The following is a 23,034-nucleotide window of genomic DNA, read 5'->3' on the forward strand; positions in this document are numbered from 1 at the left end:
GAGAAATCAATAGAGATCTTTTACCAAACAGTAGTCAACTTTCCTTTTCATAGTAGGATTGAAACAACAACAAAAAAATCTCCATCTTGCTCAAATGCATCAAGCCATGCACCTGATCAATCTACAGCTGTAGATTTGATTCTTTGAACACTTTCTAGTTTCCAGCTTATAGCAGAACCAGTCCAAAAAGAAGTTACTTGGCTTCAGAGGGCTTTACATTCAGTGAGGCAAATGTTACTGGGTCTGCACTTTAAAGATACAGTGAAGAAGTTTTACTCATCCATCATACCTTTTATTTTCTATTATCAGTATGTGATCATCTTTAAGGAAGTTGAGGGATAAGAACTGAGGAACATACCAACTGCACTTTACAGGTTAACAGCAACAAAAATAGAAAGCAACTATACAATCTCTGGGTTTCACAAAACTAGTTTTCATTTGTAACACTTGACGCAACAAGATTAACTGCAACAAGTGAAGAAGCTACATCTGTAAAGTGCTATTTTTTTTTCTTTTAGAAGTGGCTAAAAAAGCACAACTACAACAGATTTGGGTGTTCGGTGGTTAGATTGTCGATGTCCTCCAAATCTTTCATTTCAGGCTCTGTGTTTTTTGATGAAATTGATGAGCCCATTTGTTGAGCTATCATGAGATGTCACTGGAGCATCTGACTCCAGTTCAGGCTCAATTTTCTTGGCAAGTTGTTTTCCAAGTTCAACTCTGCATTTATAAAAGGAGAAGAAAGAAAAAACATCAGTGCTAACAACTTACAGTATTTACTATAAGCCATTGATGTTAAAAATAGGTGCCAGTAAAAAGTAACTTGACAGTGAACACCATAATGAATGTTCTTCCCTTCACAAGTTACTGACAAAGTTAGTATTACTCAGCTCAGTGCCACTGACAGAAAAACTGGAGTTCTCACAGCTGCTTAGCTGAACAGACAGCTCTCAAATTACAGGATGTCTAAAAAGAGAAAGTTTTGTTTTAAGTTAAGAGTCCTTTCCCCTTCAGTGTTCATTTGTGTTACACAGCCTGCCCCAATGCAGAATGCATTCAACTTGCTTGTTCATTGCTGAATATGACATCACTCAGAACACTGATCTGTAGCACTAAGACAATAAACAACAGCTGAGTTGCAGGCCTGGAAGCCTTCCCCAACACCACAGCATGCTATCCAGGAGTTACAGCCACAAACAGGGCAGGAACCTAAGCTGTCCCAACAGCTGCATGAAACTAGGCTAGTTTTACAGCAGCCTCACATTCCATAGGTAGTGTTGGATGCTATTCTAGATTTTGACGTAATTATTCCTATCCCACTCCTGATTTCAGACAAAAACTTTTATTAGACAGTCTTCAATTTTCAGCTTCTACTACACTGTTTTAGTCAAAGAACTTGCTGTGGTAGCATAGCTCTAAAAACATATACAAAGACAGACCAATCCTCCAGCCTTTAAGAGGAGAGCTTAGTGCAAGCTGCTATTTCAGGTCTGTGGAGCAAACTCTCTCTTCCAAATAACCCCTCACAGCATAGGCAGGTTTCACCTGAAAAAAATATTTTTCATTTCCCAGTCCCTCTTTCTCCTGCATAAATCTTTACATAGTATGTTGTACAATTACTATTAATACAAATTTAAAATAATCTGATTAGCTCTTAAGTCTTCAATTTTTCAAAGTGACAGACTCCTCAGAGCTGTTCTCCACAGAGCTCTACCATGAATCTTGGTCACAGACACAGCCCTGCATTAGACCTAGGACTCCTATGTATGAAGATACCTGCCAAGAATGTTCTTGCCTCTCCAGTATAGGAAAATTAAGAGGTGCTTAGTCTTTTGCTTAACAGATGACATTCAAACTGCCTACTAAATGTTTCTAGAGGTAAATTATTTTCCCCCCTTCTATAAAGGAAATTATTTTCCCATTCTAATTCTCAGAGCATATGTTCAGCCCACTTGACTATTTTACTCATTATTACTGCTTCTTTTCTGCATCCATAGTATGTTTTTAACCAAACTAAACACAGGTCCTTAACTAAAGTTGTATCTAGAAGTCATTACACATGACTGAACAAGGATACATGGCGACTTATCCCCAGAAAATCTGTTTTCATTTAAAACTATCCTGTAGACATCTGCTCTAAATATAACACTTTTTTCCATTGTCTTTTCTCTAAGTCATGAGAGATTAGGGAATACCACAGTCAATTAGTATACAAGAATTAGAATAAGGAGACTTACCCCCACTGGTCATAACTGTTAATATCCCAGACAACTCCTTGAACAAATATCTTGTGCTCATACATGGCTACAAGCAGAAAAAGATACTTATCAATAGGCTTTATCAGAAAGCCTTAATAAGCATTCAGAGAGAGATCTATTTACTTACCAATGATGGCTCCCAAAGTGAATGGGTTGAGTTTTGTAAACATGATGGAATTGGTTGGTCGATTTCCCTCAAAGACCTTTCAAAACAAGAGTTATATTGTTAGCTAGTATGTTGTAAAACTCACACTAGAAACTTGCAGCCCACACTGGATTATTTGTATTAGCAGCAAATATAAAATCCTGAAAGCTCTGAAGACTAACAACTTCAACCATAAAATTGTATCATTTTAATGTTTGCAATAAAACACAATGGTAAAATATTACCTCCAAAGCACCATTACTGGCTACTATGGGCTACAGGAAGAAGTAAAATACAAGTTGGCATCCCAGGGGCAGTGATGAGATAGCTCATCTTTTCTGAAATACCTCAGAGGGCTTCCAAATCAGCGTGCTTTAACAAGAGTGCCATTCACGGACTGCTCCACTAGACCTGCCAAGGTAGAACCTGTAACACAACCTTCACGGCTGTCGCGACAGTAGCACGCAACAGCCACCGGAGGGCACTGCCCCATTAGCAAACTCCATCAGGCAGAACATCACAGCGCCCTCACCGCCGCAGTATCCAACTAGACAAAAACTGTCAAGTGACAAAACCTGATTGATTACCTTATGGGGAAGAAGCTTCTCTAGAGCATCTCCACTGAGTCCTGCAGCTTGAAGTTCTTTACGAGCTTCATCAGCAGTCTTTCCTTTCATCAAGGCCTCAGTCTGAGCAAGGAAGTTGGCCAAAAGAATCTAGCAGGTAGAAATAAAAACATCAACTCAAAACTGTTTCCTTAGCTAGAAAAGGTATACCTAGGGTTTGAAGCTAGACCAAGACCTAGTCCAGAGTTAACTCTTGTTTTTAACACTATGGCAGTTAAGTGTGCAGTAGTTTTAAACTGTATAATGCCCACTATTGCTTTTTACCTCTAAGTGACAGGAGACTTGATTACTATTAACAGTGCATGTATCCAAAGACAACCAGGACTGTTCTGCAGAATCCTGCCCCTGCTGAAACTGACAGCAGGCCTCCCAGGATGAAGAAAGGAGCCAGGATTTCACACACTCCTTTCACCCAGTGTAGTCTGTACTTTCAGCCCAAGCTACACCATATGCACAGTAAGCCAGATGCAAAGATGAGTCAAAGGTAACCAACTAAAAATGTACTCGCTCCATAAGAAAATCCCCACATCACACCATATACCAATCCCTACCAACACAGAAGATGTTTTTAGTTTCCTATTCCCTGCCTAATGTTAGCTTGCAAATTCATGTGGTTTTGTCCTACCAGTTACATTGAAAATAAACTCTTATTATACCTACAGTTGAATGAAACCTTTTCTCCTCTTATACAAAGTCACCTTCCAAAACTTTTACCTGTACTTGGCATTACTTGACAAAACAATTACTAATACACAATTGAAGATGCACTTATAAACTGAAATCATGACAAGACTGAAATTTAGTGAGGGAACATGCTTCTTCTGGAATATGCAATAAGTAGTAGTCCTGGACATGTTTCCACCTATGAAACTTAAAAAATTGTTAGATACAGTTCATTGAAAACCCTCAGTTGGATGATACATTAAACTAAAAAAACTGGACTGGTTAAAAGAAATATCTATGTGTAGAAGGCTATCACTCTAGCCATGCTAGCATACTCACTAAATTTTGTCCTAGAGTTTAACACTTGCAACAGCATCTCTGAGGAAGTTTTCACAGCATCTGCTTCTTACTCTGCAAGAATTACACTTCTTAAATTCCTACAAGGAATTTTATCTCCAAATACTTAATTGCTCAACTCTTTCCTGTCTCAATAGGCCACCACTGATCTGCCTCAAGAACTGTGGTTGCAGTTTTTTCAAGAAAAAAAAATATGACTATTTCAGATAATATGTATTATAATTTAGATTTTCAAACTTATCATGAATGTTCACAAAGCCTATGTGACTAGTTTCAAGTGGACATTTAGAAGTCTTGCACATTGCAACACTGAATATGTTTCAATGCATTTAGCCACAAGAAAATATGGGTGCCCTGACAAAGAACTAATTACCTTGTGATGCAAACCATTTCTGATTGGATGCTGGGTCTGGACTGGGATCAGAAAGTCACAGGGAATCATGCGAGTTCCTGTAAGAAAATACAGGATACAGAAAATACACTTTAATAACCCTGCAATAGAAAACCTTCAATTCTCACTCCATTGTCAGAGTTACTGGAAGACTCAGCTACTTTTTTTTTTTTAAAAAAAAAAAAAGCTTTTTTTAAAATAACAGGAGGGGGAAATAACAATACAGTTCAGTATTTTCAGATTAAGTTGACCCTCCTTATTGTAGAGTTAAAACTTGCACCTTGTAGCCTTCTAAAGTCACTAAGAGCACCACAGCAACGTGATGCTAGGTTAGAGAAGAGCCCAAGCTCCAAACCAGTGTCAATTCTGAAGGCTCTTCCAGCTTTGTAGCCATTCAGAATTTAATTCCAAAACAAGGTATTGAATAGTTTCAGTTTACCTTGATGAATGAGCTGGTAAAAAGCATGCTGCCCATTGGTGCCAGGCTCTCCCCACACAATAGGGCCAGTACTGTAGTCCACACGAGAGCCTTTCTTGGTAATGTATTTGCCATTAGATTCCATATCACCCTAAAAGAAGGGAAGGGCAGTATCACCTTTCTTGCAGAACCACATAGTATCAATATAAGCTTCCATACATCAACTATAGTGAGGGTTGTTTGTTTATAGAAATTTCATAAATATCAGGGATATAGCTGCTTAATTTACAGACGCCAAGATAATGGAGGTTGGACGGGGAGGGAAAAAATTCTTTAAATTAACTGAGCAAATAAGCTGGTATCAACCTAGGCACCAGTCTCCTTAGGCCCTTGACTACATGAATTGAAGTGATTGCAATTTTAACCTAGAAATGTGCATTCAGGTTCCAGAATCAGGACAGAAGCATATCGAGGTATTTGCCTCTTAACCCTTTACTCTGCCTGAGCCTTACCTGTTGGAAGTAGGCAGCAAAGCGGTGCATGTATTGGTCGTAGGGCAGAAGGGCGTGGGTCTCACATCCATAGCAGTTTATGTACCAGACCCCTAGCATAGCCAACAGAACAGGCATGTTCTTCTCCAGTGGGGCAGTGTGGAAGTGATTATCCTATGTGACAAAGGAGAAGAATTACACTTCTGATAAGAGTTGGGAGGAATGACAATTGCTTTAAATTGTTTTTATTGTTGTTTTGATGCAGAGCTGAACTTCAGAAACCAAGCTGCCTTCAATTATCTTACTAACTACTCTTAAGAGGAGCAAATCTGAAATAAGCATCCCACACTCACCATCCAGTGGGCTCCTGCAAGCAGGCTCTCAAAGTTGTCAAAACCTAACAATGGAAAAGGTTATTATTACAACTTAACCTGACTTTTCTTGTAGAGATAATTTTAAAACAGTTGAGATTTCTTGTGACAGCAAAACTCCCAACTACTAATTGTGTTTAAAGTTGCACTTTAGCTTCTCCTGAAATTTGCATCCCATAAGCCAGATATATTTAGTTATGATTAAAGCCTGGATTTCAGAGCAAGTCCACTTCATGAAACATACTTCAAAAACCTTTGCTTAAAACCTCCATTCAGGCACAATAACGAACTGGAAGGAAAACAGAGGCATTAAAACCAGGCTCTGTATTAAAGGCTACAGAGTTTTCAGCAAGTTTGAACACTTAGTCACTTCACAGCCACAGGGGGAGAGACATCCTCAAAAAAACAGGGCAAGGCTAGTACAGCAGGGATTTCTCTGTTGGCCTGAGGAAAAACAACTGGCATAAGGTCTTCCCAAAGAAAAAGCTTTCCTCCCCTTCCATGTTCTCTCAACAATTTGCTTATTTTTTCTTTGCTCTATGATTAGGGTATTTAAATCACCATTCATTTTCACTAATGAATAGTTTAACTAATACCATCCTTTCCTGCAAAGCCAGAAATCCTGATTCGTACATGGAAAAAACAAAGGTGAAATGTTCAGTAATCAAAGCAGCAGCTCTACCTACAATCAGAAGCTATCTTTGGGAGATGAAGTATGTTAAAAGCAACAAGTGCATGTCAGCAGTCAGCACCAGATCTGTCTGACAGCAGGGATGAACAGTTCATTGCAGACAAAACAGTAAGTGCCTGACTTAAGTTTATTTTGCAATTCACACAGGTTTTTCTACACATGACATCTCCTATTCACATCACTGCAAGAACACCAAAGCCAATGTTTTTCTTCTTTCTCAGTCTAAGGGAGTTCTTGCTTTTACTTAGAAAAATAAATGACATTATGGTTTCAGACTTTAAATATCTGAAAAAAAGCAATGAGAGAACAAATACAAGGCAGCTGAACAGACTGCTCACCACAAAACAGCAGTTCTTAGAGCTCTTCCACATTCACTGTGTACTCTCCACCTGCATTTGAGACTTGCATCAGAAATGCTAATGCTATCCCATAATACAAGTAGGTGGCGAACAATTTAGATGGTCTATGTTTGCTCCACAATCAACTGCAGATAGAAACAGCATTCCTGTATCATCAGGCCCTATAGCCTAGAACAAGTACTGTGGGCAAAAGGAAGTAATGGGAGAAGGAAACTCAACAATACTAAACAGAGCCCACATGCAGAACAGGAGACATAGGACTTTGATGTTTAGTGTGTATGTACTCACAGAAACTAAACACCCTACTCTTCAATAGGTTTAAGAATATCGGTTGCAAGGTCTAACTTTCACTGACATGGCTTCACATAAACCAGGCACTTGTGGCTATGCAAGTGACTAAAGAGATGCAGTTTGACTATTTGTACCTAGGTATGGGTAATTTCCAAAACTGCATTTACAGTACTAAAATATCCACATTTCCATTGCATTAGATTGGCCTTTAGCACAAACATCCAACCATTCACAGTAGGTTACATAAAATAATATTTTCCCCAAATCTGATCCACAATCCACTGTTGTTAATGCATTCCATAGTTATATTCCTGAAGCAAACATTAATTCTTGGCATGGTTATATCATAGGAATACCTACCAATGTGCAGAGCAATGGAGAGACCAATGGCAGACCACAGAGAGTAGCGACCACCAACCCACTGAAAACAAGAGATCGGTTTAGACAGGAGAGGTGCAAGGCTTTTAAATTCAAACTTATTCAAACTATTAGGAAATAGCAGCATGTGTTTAGACTACTTTCAACAAAATCAGTATTCTTCCAGGAGGTAATTCACTACACATTATATGGCATGGTCAGGGGAACATGCACCTTACAGTAGCTCCCTAATGAATCCTTAAGTATGAATTTTGAGACTTTAAAGTTATCCCACTTGTCTGATTTATATAACATCTGTTGAAGCAGATCCCTTGATGATTCCAGTTCACTTCCAAATACTAGATGTGCAGCTTGTATTAACTGCCTTCCTAAGGTCACTCCTCTATAGGCAAAGCCTGCTTCAGCAAGATTATGACACTATCTAGGGAAAGGTAATACTCTAGATAAACTAGATTTTAAAGCTGATGTTTATAAATTGTCAGGCACATAGTCAATGAGACATAAACCAACCTGTTTCTAATTAAGTATAAGGGCCAAGACTACAGGCAGTATACTTAAAATATGCATCTGCTATGAAATATCAAATTAGGCTCCTGCTTCTGAAGTTTGACCTTTGTAAGCCTAGACTATATACAGTAGACCCCAACAGTCAAATGTCACAGCTTATAATAACTACTTACCCAGAGGAATAAGCTAAGACTTGTATCTCCAGTTACCCAACAGCTGATTAGACAGCCAAGAATATAGAAGGCTCCTACTAAGACCTTTGACTGCAGGATTTTAACGGAATGGCCAAGAAACAAGACTCTTGCTTGCCTGACATTCTCAATTTGCCTTTAGTTATGAGTTTTCAAATGTTTCAGTACAGAGAATACAACTACTAGAATTTAAGTGTTTTGGCTGTTTCCTGACATCTAGTTAGCATTTTCTGAAACAAGTTAGATTATTCTAACAGTTAACATCTACCACACATTAAACATTTACTTACATCCCAAAACTCAAACATGTTCTCTGGATCAATTCCAAAGTCTTTAACTTTAGGCTAGAATAAAAAAAAAGAACATTGTAAGTAAAACCAACATTCTTAAAAAGCTTTATGTCTAGCAAATACAGAACACAAGTGTGGTAACTATTATTTGGTACCGATTTGGTACACAATTCCTCAACTACATCCTCTATTTTAAAAATAAATAGCATCCATCAGAAAAAAGTATACCTTCATTTCTAGAGAACACCATCCCTATTCAGTAGTCTCAAATAAAATCAGTAATATACACTCACTTTCTGATCAATTTAAGTGGTAATATAGTTAGGAGTTGGACTGACATTCAGTTTACATTTAACAGAACCAGAATGGAAGAAAAGAACTTCAGACCACAGCACCTGACAGCTTCTGAATCATTGCAGAGTCTTTTTTTAATTGCTATTGGTCTTTCTATTTCATACTTTTGCATGAAACACAACATCAGGGTACATTACGCTCACCATATGCTACAGATTATTCACACAAACTGTATCACTTCAGCACTTACTTGAGCAGTCTAGGAGAATAAAGTTTGTTTACATAACTGTATTCACACACACTTAAGCAACTACAGGTAACACTCAAATAACATGACAGTTGTTTCAAGTGTAAGAGATCATTATTTCAGATTTAAAGCTCTAGCAGAAAAAGCACAAATCTATAACAAAGGCCCCATCTTGCTACAGTTCATTACTATAGAAGTGGTTCAGTTATTTTCAGTAGAAAAAAATATGCTTCCTTTCAAGAAAAAGGCTAACAATTGGTATTCAATCATGGTGTCTTAAAAGATAGGTTTCCTTACTGGTTTTTAAAGTGAGGCCGTCTTAAAGGTATATAGAAAAAATAAAATAGATTTGTTATACTTACACCATTGGTAGACAAGGCCACAAAATGCTTGGCCACAGCTGAGGGCTTAATAAAAACAAACAGATTGTTAGATCTGGAACACTAATTATTTTTATTTCTGGTCATAAAGCTGACCTGCTATCATTTACATTTAAACAAAATACTGTTGACTATCATCAGTTATTTTCACATTATCAACCTGAAATCACCTTACGCACATTCAATGTGGGATTTGGCAGCATGCCTGTCTGAAGATAACACTCTGTTAATATTCTCATAAATGCCTATGGAAGCAGTCACTACTTTGAGCAGCACACTGTTTCCTTAATGGCACGTTATCAGTTTGGAACATCACTACCACCACTTTGGAGCAGATGGAGTTGGTAGTACATGCACTACCCTTCCACCTACAGTCAAAAGATGAAGAAAACTGGAACTAGTGATAAATCCCAAGCTTCAGATTTAGACTTTGATCTTTCAGTAAGTGTTCTGGTGAACAAAGATGAGTTGTATGCAACAGTAGTGTAACAAGGAATTTCAAAGGCCAGCTTTCAAACTAAGTATAGCTACCCTGACTGGAACAGGTTAAAGACCATCTTAATTACCTGAGCAGGCAGTATCTGCTTTTTTCTTTAAAAGGTTAGAAACAGGAGACAGTGAGCCAAATACAAGGTTTCTATTCCTAGCACAGCCATCTGCCATAGAAATGTCAGTATATCACTCTAACCATAGATTCACTTCTAGTTCTTAAAGATTTGTGAAGAATTGGACAGTAATGCCACACAGGCACCATATTCTTGTATCTCCATATCAGTGGTTCCACCAAATTATTAGCCAACTCTAAGGCAAACACTGCACTCTATTACTTAACGGGCAGAATTTGGGAGGAACAATGCATGACAACCATTTATAATGAAAAACTGGTGGGTTTATCACTTTGGTCAGACATAACAGCTTGTCACTAACCACGAAGCACTGAGATGTTTTATGTACAACATTTACAGCTTATGTTTGGGCAGCTATTGGCTCTGCTCCAAAGCACACAGAATGACCAGGGAGAAACTGCACAACAAAAAGCTGTTGCATTCTGTTACATAACCTAAACATATCAGACTTACATCATTAGCAGCATGTAAGAACCACTCTTTGGCCGTTTCTGCATTGGTGATAGTTTCTTGGGTGGTGAAAGTCTGCACATCAGAAAACAAGGAAGTATGTAAAACACTGTACTTAAAGCTGAAACAAGTTCAGGCTTTTAAAACATATGTTCCAAATAATCAGAGCAGAGTGCTTCTAGATGTTCTGAAAAGACAGCTACTGCCAGATTTCATCAAAAAAGTAAGCTTGTGAACCCAGTAAAGACTAGTGTTGCTAGATTTACCTATCTAGTTTTAAACTAGCATATATCTGGAACTGGAGTAATGACTCTCCATTTCCTACCTTCCCTCCCCTGAACTGTTATGCAAAATCTTGAGACTAAAGTTTTCTACTTTAGTCTTTCACCAAATATGAAGTTCTACCATTCAACTAAAAAAGAACTAATTGAGCATCAAACCAGGATAAATCTAGCTGGATTGCCCTCTTGCTCTTCAATTCCTACTTTTTCACGTAGGAATACTCATTTCTGCTGAGACTCTTGCCATAATTTTCTTTTGCTGATTAGAGGAAAACATTTTCCTGCTTCATGAAGTGTATACAGAAGTTCAGTCATGCAGGTTTGCAAATATCTACAGCCATTCTGATTTACTCAACCATCAAAATTTAGCTTTAAGGCTGAACACTGGATTCAACCTACTCTCATCCATCTCCAGAAATATTTCATTATGAAACACAAGCCTGTGATGGGAAACAAAAAAATGCCATTCATCCTCTTCCAAATATATCCAATTATCTAACTACAGTCTGGCAAAGAGAAATTGAAGTGTTACTCTTTCAGTTCTGCAGTCTTCTAAGTCTTTGAACCGTGATCCTTGAACTCAATTATTCAAAGTGACCATTAGTATTACTTTGTGAAGTTTCCTTATTATTCCATAAGTTGTTGCTCAGCTGCAGTATTGCCAAGACAAGATAATGAGCACCACCGTAGAGCATGGCCAGCATAACACACATGTTCATTTGTCTCACAGCAAAGAAGTCCTACTGTGCTTTACAAATGAAGGCAAACCAAGTTACATAACTAGAAGTTTTGTCTTCATCAGCTTCCTCTGCCGAGACAGAAGCATTCCTCAAAGTAAGATAGCAGCTAGCAATTACATTTACAGAATAAGTTATTAGCAGGCCAAGAGGAAAAAGGCAGCTATTAAGTTTGTATTGAGAAACAAGTGTCATCTTATAAACTACCAGCAGACTATCTTTAGTAGTTTAAGTCAAGAAGCTTAGTATCTATAGTGCTCAAAGAATTCAGCATTTAAGTTATTTCAGTGAAGATATCTTGTTACCACCCTAAAACAGAATGAAGATTCCCAAACCACATGCAATCGTTAATGCAAAAAACCAGAACACTTTACAAATAATGCTGTACTTAAGATGAAGGACCAAAAGTAACCTTAAATAAAAGTAAGGAATGAGACAATATCTTGAATTTCAAATAAATAACTACACAGGATCTTACATTCCACCCACAGAGAAATACAGTAAAATAAACTTCTGTGAATAAAGCTTAAACTTATGTTGACTGAGAAACACACCCTAGACAATATGAAACTGTTCATGTGTCTTACTGTTTAGTTGCATAATTTTCAGCACTTGACTTCTCGATCCTCAAGTACTTCAGTAGCAACATAAGCTTGTACTACAAGTTCATGATGAATCACAACAGGCCTGTTTAGAAATAGGCTGCACTAGAAGGCCCTGATCTACATCTTCCTGTGGACAGATCTCTATTCTGACTGAATCCTTTACAGCTAGAGAAAGTCACACCACAGTGCTTGTATCAGACATACCTTTGATGCAATGATGAAGAGTGTAGTGTCTGGTTTAAGCTCAGCCAGGGTTTTGGCTATATGAGTACCATCAATGTTGGATACAAACCAAACACGAGGACCTCCCTTGGAATATGGTTTCAGGGCTTCAGTTACCATCAGAGGGCCCTGGATAAAAGCAATGATTAAGTTTTATCTTCACTGCAAGCATGTACACACAAAAGATGTGGAAGATGTACAGAAGTCAGGAGCTTACCAAGTCAGAGCCACCAATCCCAATATTGACCACATCAGTGATTGCCTTTCCAGTGTAGCCTTTCCATTCACCACTACGGACTCTCTGTGGCAAAAAAAATATACTGCAATGACTACTTTGTACTTACACTGAAGTTAGCAATTCTAACACTGGAAGTAGGTTGTGTTTTTAGGCATTGCTCTAGAAAGTCTCCAAAGACAACTTTCAAGCTTCTAGACTTTAAAGTCTACACTCAAAGCTATGTTCTTAGTTAGACATTTGGTATGTCTAAGATGACACTTCATTAAGTGTTAGAAATCTATTTAAAACTCTCCTTGTGGACTGCTATAGCATTTACAACAGTGTTGGCAAAGGCAAGAGAAATCAAGCTAAATTGAAAAATCTTGAGCATTAAACATTTGGAACAAATATTTGAACCTGCAGAGGTTCTTTAAGTGTCTTTAATTAGAAGCAAATTTGCTAACTGAACTCAAAGACATTATTCTAAAATATGAATAAAGCCATGGAGATAGAGATTTATCGGCAAACCAAACATTCAAAGAGCTTTTCTATTCCATGTATGTTTTGCATTAAGATTTATTTCTGGGCTTCAACTTAACAGCACATAGTACAGGTTTCTGCTCTATTCTTGCTGTTTTAACAGTTACTGAGAGTTCTTACAAAAAATACAATCATCACTAAGTAATATCAAAACACTGCATTGAATTTTGTCCATCATATACTGCCTATGCATTAAATTTGTTCCAGTCACAAAAGGAATCTTTCTAGTACCATGCACACTTCTACACATGCATCCCAATTCTAAAGCAGTTTGGTTTTTGTTTGTTTGGTTTTTTTACAAGAAATCATCTGTTTATGCTGATAGTTGCTCTCCTTCCCTAGAGATGTTTAAGTTAAAGCTTTTTGTGTTTCCAAACAGAAAATCCATTTTTAGTATACAGCATTCCTGTAGCCTGTAGGTGATGCTCCCATAGTTTTAAAGTCCCATCTGCTTAAGTGAATCAATTGAAACAAGCATCTTTGTTAATCTTTCCAAAGGAACTGCTTAACATTTTTATTTTACAGAGAAGATACATCTGCATGGCAAGCGATATTCACAGGCTCTGAGGATTGAAACCATCTAACAATAAAGAGGGTGGCACCAGCAAAAACTCTTGTTCTGCACTACCAAAATCTTCATTAGCTAAAGACTCTACAGTGGAAAACAAACCATTGAATTTCTGTGGCCATTTAATTCTTACGTGATCTGAAGAAACAACCAAATTCAGATCAATTAGTGTTAGATATTGGCACTTATCCATTAGGAACTGGACATAATCCAGGCTCATTCTGTGTAGGTTAACAACTAATAGTTGGCAGTGACACCAGCCACTACCACCTGCATAAGACCAGAGCAGGTCCCGTTGCTCACAGCTAGGTTTAAAATGCACTGAAACTATTCAGTAAGCTTTTACTGATTAGCTTTATCATGCAAATCTGACTTGGTTAGAATGCTCTATGAAGTTCTTCAGAGCATTTCCTTGACTAATCTGACAGATGCCTACATTTTGAAGATGTACAGAATCAAACAATTGATGATATTTGAAGATAATGGTTAACTGCTTTGTTTAATTTGGGAACAAAAAACCTTTCATGTTGCTAAAGCTGCAAACAGAATAGAATCACAAAGGAATCTGACCTAAAACCAGAAGATCTTTAAGAAACTATTTAAGTAGAGCATAATCAAATTGCAAGTGAGCTTGGAGCTTCTACCTCTCTCCTGATTTTACACAAATTTTAAGAGGCAGTTTCTACTTGATAGAGTCAAGTAGTTGAAAAATTAGCAAGAAGAAATAAGGTAATACTTGAATTGTACTTAATGATTTGCAAGACTTCTGAAGTAAATGCAAGATTACTGATAAAAGAACAAGGGCTAGAGAGCTCATTAAAGAAAAACCTAACTGGGAACAGAGAGAGGAGTGAATCATACTAAAATCAGCTCCAACTCCATGCCTGAGTCAGAACTATTACAAGCCTCAAACAAGGGCACAATAATTCATGTGAACCAGTCTATAATCAATGCTCCACAATACACATGTAAGAACCTGTCTGGGTATTGAACAAATATATGAAAAATAAGTATGGTAGTATTTTATACCTGGCAGAAGTGTTTCATTTTGTCCAACACTTTGTTCACTTCTGGAACAACATCCTTCCCATCTACAAGTATCGGCAAATTGGAACGATTCCTCAGAGCAATATGAAGCACAGCTCGGTTCTGAAACAAGAAGGGAAAAAACTGATGAAGCTATGTCCAAAATATACCAAGGGGCCTCACGTGCCTCACCCAGAAGGTAGTACCATCTTCAAGACTTAAAAAATCCTTGACAATAACCAGAACTAGTAGAGCAGTAATTTGTGTATGCATATATACACACACTCACTCATCATCAGCCACCTAAATCATCCTCTCACTTCACAGAATCAGTGCAGAGGGCTTACAAAAGCACACAACATGAAAAGTAAACAAACAGCTTATTTGTTTACTTTGAAAAGAAAGCTCAAAATCCCTTAAAAAGCATTTAATAATTGAGGTTCAGAATTCAGCAATATTCAGTACTCAGTGATCTCTATTCTACCATGCTTCAGGTATACAAGGACAAAACTGTTTTCTGTTAATAATGATACTTAAAATCACTTATAACAAGCAGCCAGTTATTTTCTTTGGTATTTTCCAAGTAGTCAAATTCATATACAAAGAGACAAATATGTATTCAAAAATCCAACAAAAAAGAACACAAGAGCCACATTATTCTATCCACTGCCTACAGTTAAATGTTCCCTGAATACCTGCACACCAGATATGTAGGTGTTAGTTGTGTTACAAGAAAAAAATGTTAGTATGCACCATATTATATTAATTTTTCAGTTATACACAAGTCAAAGCACTGAAATCTGGCCTGTGATTTGCCTGTTCAGGAGCTTAACAGCTTTAAACTAGAATGAAGGAGTTAGTCAATACTAATGAACAAATTAAAAAATTAGTCTGCTCTACCTCATTGTTCCTCACTACAATGAGAGGCATTGTGAGACAAAGACAACACAGACAATATGAACTGCCAAGTTATGATTTAAATACCAAATGCTAATTCAAAAAATCATTGAGTTTGTGGTTACTGACTTGGAATACGAAAGAGCTCTTTCAGTTGCTAATTATCACAGTGTACCCACTTAAATCTGGGGTGAACAGGGGCAATTTTTTTTGCAACACTCAGCCATGGAATGGTATTTGGCAAATACTGCTCACTATCAGGTTTGAAGGAAGCTTTGTCTTAAAAGAAGCAGTCATATTTGACCTGACTTCTTCTGTTAAATAGAAGCATTTTCTAAATACCATGTGGGCAATGAAGACTGTCCCCTTAATGAGTGGCCAGATACAAATTACCTTGTAATACACTGTCTTTGTGCCATATCAAGCTGCATGTTTTAACTCATCTGGGACAAACACCTGGCAATGACATGCTTGGGTGCACTATAAAGAATTTCCACATAAACACACATCATGCAGCCAATGCCTGAGCACCAAATATAGGGAAGTCTTAAATACCTGAGATAAATAGCTAAAAAATGTTCTAAATCAGAACAAGAGTAGTGGACAAGTCAGTTCTTGCCATTAAGTAGCTCCCTTCTGCCTTACTGCTCTAGGTTTATTCAGTCATGCTGTTTTTATGGTCTCATGACAGTTTCACATTGTCCACATGCTCATATTCCAGAAACAGAACAACTTGATTTACTATTCTATACAAACAGAAAAAAATTAACAAGCCAAATCTAATTCTAAGTCAACTTCTGACTGCAAATGAGAAACAGCCTGATAGTGAAAAAGCTGTTTCTAGACTCATCATGCAGGTAATTGCTACATATGGTTGCCCTATCAAGAGAGTAGCAAAATAGGGAGCTAGCAGCAGAAGCCAAACATATCAGTTTAATATTGCGTTTAAGTGCTTTATGTGAAAATTCCATCCTTCTGAGAAGATTTCAGCTGCTACATTTGGTCTGACATAGACAATGAAGAGTAACTCTAATATATTGTCAGAGATGGGCTAACCTTGTAATAAAGTGTTACAGGAGGCTAGTGAGAGGCAGTATCTAAGAAACCAATTCTCCAGGCAGATTTAAGGCTTATTACCCTCTTTTCTTACTTCCTTTTTTCACCAGCTAGAACTGCATCTGTGAATTGAAGATATTAATACAGAAGGACGAGGAACCATTTCTCCAGTGAAGCTTTATCTATTTCTGTCTGTGCCTTTTTACAAACATGCAGGATTCACAAACAATACAATGTCCAACTACCGAGTTATTTTAAGCAAACAGCCTGTGCAACAGCTAAACTGGTCAATAACCAAGTCAAAGAAAATACCAATTTCTATGAATTTACCTCAAACATACTAAATAGCCTTTAAGGCAGACTAATAGATCACACTACACTGTTCCATCCTTTTTTTATTTCAGAAAAAAGGTACAGTTGGTTTTCTGTATATTTTAGTGAAGATTCAACCATAATTTTAATCTTCAGATCTACAAAAAGAAGATACTCATCCTCTTACTGAAATGGGTGGTTAATTTCCCCGAAGTTGTTTATAGTCTCTACTGTTAAACATACCCAAAGATAAGTAGCATCAACAACCCAAAGCAGGAAGTCTTACACAACCCTCACTAAAAATTCATAGGCAGTTTACTAAGCTTTATGAACACTGACACTCGGTAAAAGCATGTAAGGGAAACCTGGAATGCAATACTCTGCTCCATGCCCTTTGCAAAATCTAACTCATCTTCCTCTCTACAAAAGAGGGAAGATAAAAAACAAACACCAAAATCTTAAAAAAAGATAAAGTGTTGAAGTGAGGATTTAATAGCTTTATTCATAGACATTTTCTTCAGGTTTTTTGTCAGAGGTGTAAAAATTTCTCATGTACGTAGTGAAGCCAACATTACATCCACTCAGCATTTCAGAGTAAGTATTTTCAAGACTTCCCTTATACAGATGTATGAACACCCATGTAGGCACAACTGAGGGGAAAGAACCACAGACAGAAATAGCCTTACCTCAGTGAAGTTGATCTTCTCTCCACTGAACATGCGCTCTCTGGCACTTTCCACACCCCTTGACTTTGCCTGAGAAATGTAAAAATAGATTACTCTTATAAATAGTAAGAAGTCAGCATGCACTACAAAGGTTCAGCTACATTAAAGAGTGTGAACATTTACCACATAAGACAGTGAAACAAAAATTATTATATTAGATTAAAAGACCCACTAGATTCCAGCTTAAAAATTGATTCTCTTATTTTAAAGCAAGTATTTGTATGTAGCTTGTTTATTTCCTTAAGAGGTTACACAGTAACATGTGCTGAATGACCAAGATGCAATGAATCCATCTTAATTACTCAGTTTCATCTTTTCATTAATGATTCTTTGTACCAGCTTGGAGTGTCTTTTTTTAAACTGAAAAGTAGCAAAACTAATTTTGCTATGGCTATTTTTGCTAGTTCTTCCCTTTCTAAAATTCTATATCCTGTGTGGTCAAAGCCTTTAGCTGAACCAATAGTTAAGGAAAGGTTGTAAATATGGACACCCTGCTAAACTGAAGTTCATGACAAACTTCTTAAAATACATCCAATTGCAAGTGAATCTCAAAACTAAGACTGCATGAAGTATTGTTTCAATTGTAGGTATAGAAGGCATCATCTTCTCTTACAACTTTATATGCATCTCATTTTGCTGCAGACCTCAATAACAGTCCCATATGCCACTGGTCTGTTACACAGACAGAAGTCTTTTCACTAAGCACGAGAAACAGATCTGTGCACTGAAAAATGGCCACGTACCTTGGGGCTAAAGGACAACAAAGACTTTGAACAGTGCCAAGATTTGTGAAGAGATGCCTTTAGCTTTGACAATGTCTCAAATTTGCAGCTAAATGTATATAAGCAATGCTAGAATGATCAGATGCAAATAAAAGTTAATTAAAAAACTACTTGGTTTATTAATGTAACATTTTAAAGAGTTACCAGTTCCATCAGCATTTTCATCACTTCTTCTGTAACAAGGTTCTTCGAATAATCCAGTAAGATATCCCCATGATCAGTATTCAGAGTCAAGCTGTCAAAACAAGCAAGTTGTTCAACTGCACATTCCTGAAGACTGACTATTCTAAGCAAGACAATCATAACTCCCCTACAGATTACAAAAGAATTGGAATTCTCATTATATTTAGTAAAGATGATCTGAGGGACCAATTTGCCCCACCAAGTTTCATAAAATGACTTATTAGTAGGTTGTTTTAACTGAAGACCATGGTTTTCAACAAGATAAGTTACAGTGTCCAATTTCTGCTTGTGAAAGTCCAAATACAATGAAGTAAATTTAACACACAGTTGGACAATTTACATACTGAGTCACTAGCATTCCCTAGCAATAATTAGCTTTTTCCTAATATATCACAGATAAAAAGCTTCACACATTATTTTGCTGATAAAAAATTAAACTGTCTTCCTACAGGTCCTTTCAATAAATAGTATCAGTCTTATATGGAGACTTGAACAAGCCTAATTTAAAAATCTGCACAACTTCATGTACAGCAACATCTGTCAACTACTATGCAGAGTTAAACCCCATTTGTGCATGGAGTACTCTCACTGTCCTCACTGACTCAGTGGAAGTCTCCAAATTATTTAACTAACCAACACCTGAAAGCTAGAACTAGCATTTCTAAATACAACCACTTTTAGTTTTACATCTGAGATGAAACACAGAAATGGTAGCCCAACAAAAATCAAGTGAGGTCCTTCGTATTTACTAGCCTTGTACCTATGTGAGAAGTTCTACATTCCCTCTAGTCCCTTACAGCACAGCTTTCTACCCATTTCTTCTTTGAATTACAGCCAAATATACACATTTACTCTAAACTGAAGAATCAAAGTCCTATAAGTAATTCACTAGGCCTTCTATAAAAGCACAGAAGGCCTTTTATATCTTACTCACACTTTTGCTCCACACACACAAGCCACAGGAAATTGCACGCATCTAAACTCTCGATGTTTCCACGTTGTTCATTATCTCCCCTGCTTTTTCTTTCCCAATACTTGAGCACAGAAATATGCACTGTTATTTTAGTGACCACGTATACCAGAGACTTCACATGGACAAACCATGGCATAATTGCTATTCCAAACAAGATGTAATATGACAGAGCAGGCAAGATTCTGCAAAGGAAGAATGGAGCTGAACTTGCAATAAACAGTAATAATTAGCAAGGTCTAGACAGTTGGTTTCATTAACTTGAGAAAACATGTCCTTTTTCTGGTCTTAAAAAAGAAGAGATACTGAATAAGGAAAGAAAGGTGTCTTCAAGCACAATCTTAGAAAAGTGTTTCCTTTACAGGTGAGAACATGAGGTAAGTAAGGAAAAAACAGTATCAATACCATTAAACACCCTTCTCTTCAGTGAGCTGAAAACAGTAATCCTGAAACCCTGACCATCCAGCACAAAGATGGCTGGAATACAGCTAGCTAAGGAAGGACTGTTACCTCTCACCTGCCAAATTTCCTATTTACTGATACAGTATAAAATTAAGATAAGAACAAATCCTACAAGTCTTCCTATTTGAGATTTGCAGTTTATTTACAGATAGGTCTCAGATCTGAACACATTTTACCAATGGTACAGCAAGGCCATTAGTATACTAATACTTCTTCAGTTTAGAGAAGTAGAACTCAAAATTCTCATACTACAATTTAATATAGAAAGATAAGCATTTCCCAGTGTTTGACACCACAAACATGAAATCCTTACAATCTTTCAACTTATGTTTAGCTGACATATGCCTTACTTCTACCATTCATTGTTATTTTACCTGTATGAATAAAAACCAATCTCACTAGACCTAAAGATAAAGTGTCACATGAAATTTTGAAGGGATTCAAATCACAGCTCATTTGAAGAAACTGCAGAAAGACTGCATCCCAAGACATTTCATGCAAAAAAGTAAGCAATGGCTACCAGATCTAACTTCCCTGCACACAAGGTGGAACACACAGCATGCAATGTAACCTTATCTTAAACCCTTACACCAAGAGATACACCCTTTATTTAACAGAAGCCCAAAACCCTGCAGCTCAGTTGCATTTTGCTACACTACCCATTCTGCAATGCAGCAGCTAATGGTAGCGCTACCCAGGCGGAACAGGAGACTTGTCACGTAAGCCACATCCACATTTAAGTGATGCAGCCCTTAACTGGAAGGTCACCTGCAGCATCTCAGAATTTTGTCTCCCATCTAAACACAAACCAAAGAAGCTGTATGCAATCCCTAAATGTATTATTTACACATGGATTCCCTGGTGAGGGAATGTTTTCCATTTAGATTGGAGGCTCTTTGTGATCCTTCATAATGGACAAGCCAGCTAGCAGGAGTATAACACCAGTGCTTTGTATCTCGCACTTCCTCTTTGCATCACTTTGTACCTTAATCAGCATCCAGGCATCTATCACCTGCTGAGTTTTATAATGGCTGCATCATATCAGTTCTAAGCCTTTCAAAACTAGTAGAGTTTTTCTATTGAAAAAGTCATGTGGTTAACACCCATTGTTCCTACCAGACCTTACATCTGGGTGGCAAAGAAAGCCAAAGGTATGCTACAGGTTTGACTACATTCCCAAACAGGAAAATAAGATACACAAATTCTAAGGAAGAAAAAAAGGACAAAATGAAGAAAGGATCTTCTATCTATATTCTGTAGGATACAGTGAGTGCAAGGCTCTTATAATAACATTAAATAGATACTTATACTCAGAGATAAAACACTCAGATTAAAAGTTATTCACAGCAGTCTGAATTTTTTCTAGAACCAGTATTAGGCATTACTTTTACATAGGTATAGGTTTCTCTTTTCCTTCTAAAGGAAGAGAGATAGTAAATTATTTTATGATAATACCTAGCAGAACTAACCAAAATGTATTCAAGATTAATTTCACATGAGGAGAGAGGTGCAAACCAGAGAGCAGACCTTGTGGCCAAACTTCCAGACTGCTCATGCTTCAACAGATGTTAACTACCATCATTCTGCTGATCTGGCTCATAAAATGGCAATCAGCAAGAAGTATACAAGCAGATCTGTCAAACTAACCCTGGCTGTCAAGTCTGCAATTGTATTTTGCTATGAGAAAGTTCGCCTAGTAGTCCAGAACATGTAGGTTTATCAGGAAACAGGACTGAAATAATGAAAAGAAAGGATTAAGAGAATAGATTAAGTAATCTTAAAACATTTCAACTGCTTCCTATCCTAATGAGCAGCACAAAAGGACATTAAGTTGGGCAGCTATTTGAAACAGATAACTGGTAAAGAATGTTTCATAAAAAAGTCAGATAAACACAGCCTAGGAGACACACTGACTAGTTTCAGCATGGAGAAAACGTGTTAGAGATGAGTATCTGTGCCTGAAAAAACAGCTGTCAAATATATTCTCCTTGGTTAACTGTACACAGTGACAGTGCAACAGTCAAAAAAGTCTAAGTATACTACACATTCACAAGAGCAATTAAATACAGACTGTTTGAGCGTATATTTTATGGTTAAAGTAGTTTGGATAATATTACAGTGACAATCAATGAGATTAAGATGCAGTGCTATCCCCAGTAAGAGTATGTGTTTAGGCCATTCAGGAAGGAACCTTATAAGAAATCTCTTGATTATACCTTTTGATTTATTTAGCTAGTTTGCTTCAGCTTTGATGTTACCAAATTGAGTCTCTTGACATATAATGGAGGTAAGGAAAACCTGCAATCAGAACCAGCTCCATGAAAGAAGAGCTGGTAGATTTGTATAAGATGACATTAATAAAGTTATTTAGCAGTATGAAAAGTCCTGTTAAAAGAGCCAGATGAAGTCAATACTCCAAAAATCTCACATACCTGTTCCATCAATGAACGTGACATTTTAACTCTGTACTGGGTATGCAGGACTTCATATGCAATGTTTAGTTACAATTTAAGAAGTATCTAATGAGCTCAAAAGGAAAGAAAAGTCACTTTACCTAGGATGCTAACGAAAAGCTTGTTACATGCAACAGGTCTTATCTCAACACTCAAGAACAGAAGCTCACTATATCTATATTACCCAGACTTACTCTAAAACTCAAGTCAGGGATGCATCTACACAGTATTAGAGCTTTCAGATTGCTGGTGTAGTCCAACAATGTAACCATACACGACTCCTCAGCACGGTCTCCAGCGTACAGAAAACATTAGTCCTGCATTACAGGATTAAACCATTGAACATTACCGTAATGCTTCCACATCTTACTTCCTCCTCTAGCAAAAAATATGTTGCAATGCATTTTCTGTAACGTGTATAGTATGAGGCAAGGGGGAGCTGGACCTGCTCAATATCCCCCCGTTCCCCATTTCAGGGCAGGGGCAGGCACCGCCGTCCTACTGACAGGTAGGGGCACAAGGATGGACGGCTCCTCGTCATCTTATCTCGGAGCTTATCATGACTAAGCACACG

The 23,034-nt window shown here is 37.3% G+C and overlaps 1 protein-coding gene across 1 annotated transcript; it reads right to left on the reverse strand.

Annotated features, from left to right (window-relative positions):
• Positions 1 to 244: 244 nt before the first annotated feature.
• On the reverse strand, positions 245 to 18,702 carry GPI (glucose-6-phosphate isomerase; the record flags this gene model as incomplete). Its single annotated transcript, XM_010162461.1, has 17 exons — positions 245 to 720; positions 2,238 to 2,304; positions 2,386 to 2,461; positions 2,991 to 3,119; positions 4,423 to 4,499; positions 4,880 to 5,009; positions 5,371 to 5,523; positions 5,703 to 5,746; positions 7,422 to 7,482; positions 8,428 to 8,481; positions 9,331 to 9,375; positions 10,428 to 10,499; positions 12,252 to 12,398; positions 12,487 to 12,570; positions 14,624 to 14,743; positions 17,572 to 17,640; positions 18,537 to 18,702. Coding segments are annotated over 17 exons (1,618 nt in total), but the record flags the coding sequence as incomplete, so codon positions are not given.
• Positions 18,703 to 23,034: the final 4,332 nt, after the last annotated feature.

This window comes from Antrostomus carolinensis, unplaced genomic scaffold (genome assembly GCF_000700745.2).
Source record: "Antrostomus carolinensis isolate BGI_N321 unplaced genomic scaffold, ASM70074v2 scaffold50762, whole genome shotgun sequence".
NCBI classification, from domain to species: Eukaryota; Metazoa; Chordata; class Aves; order Caprimulgiformes; family Caprimulgidae; genus Antrostomus; species Antrostomus carolinensis.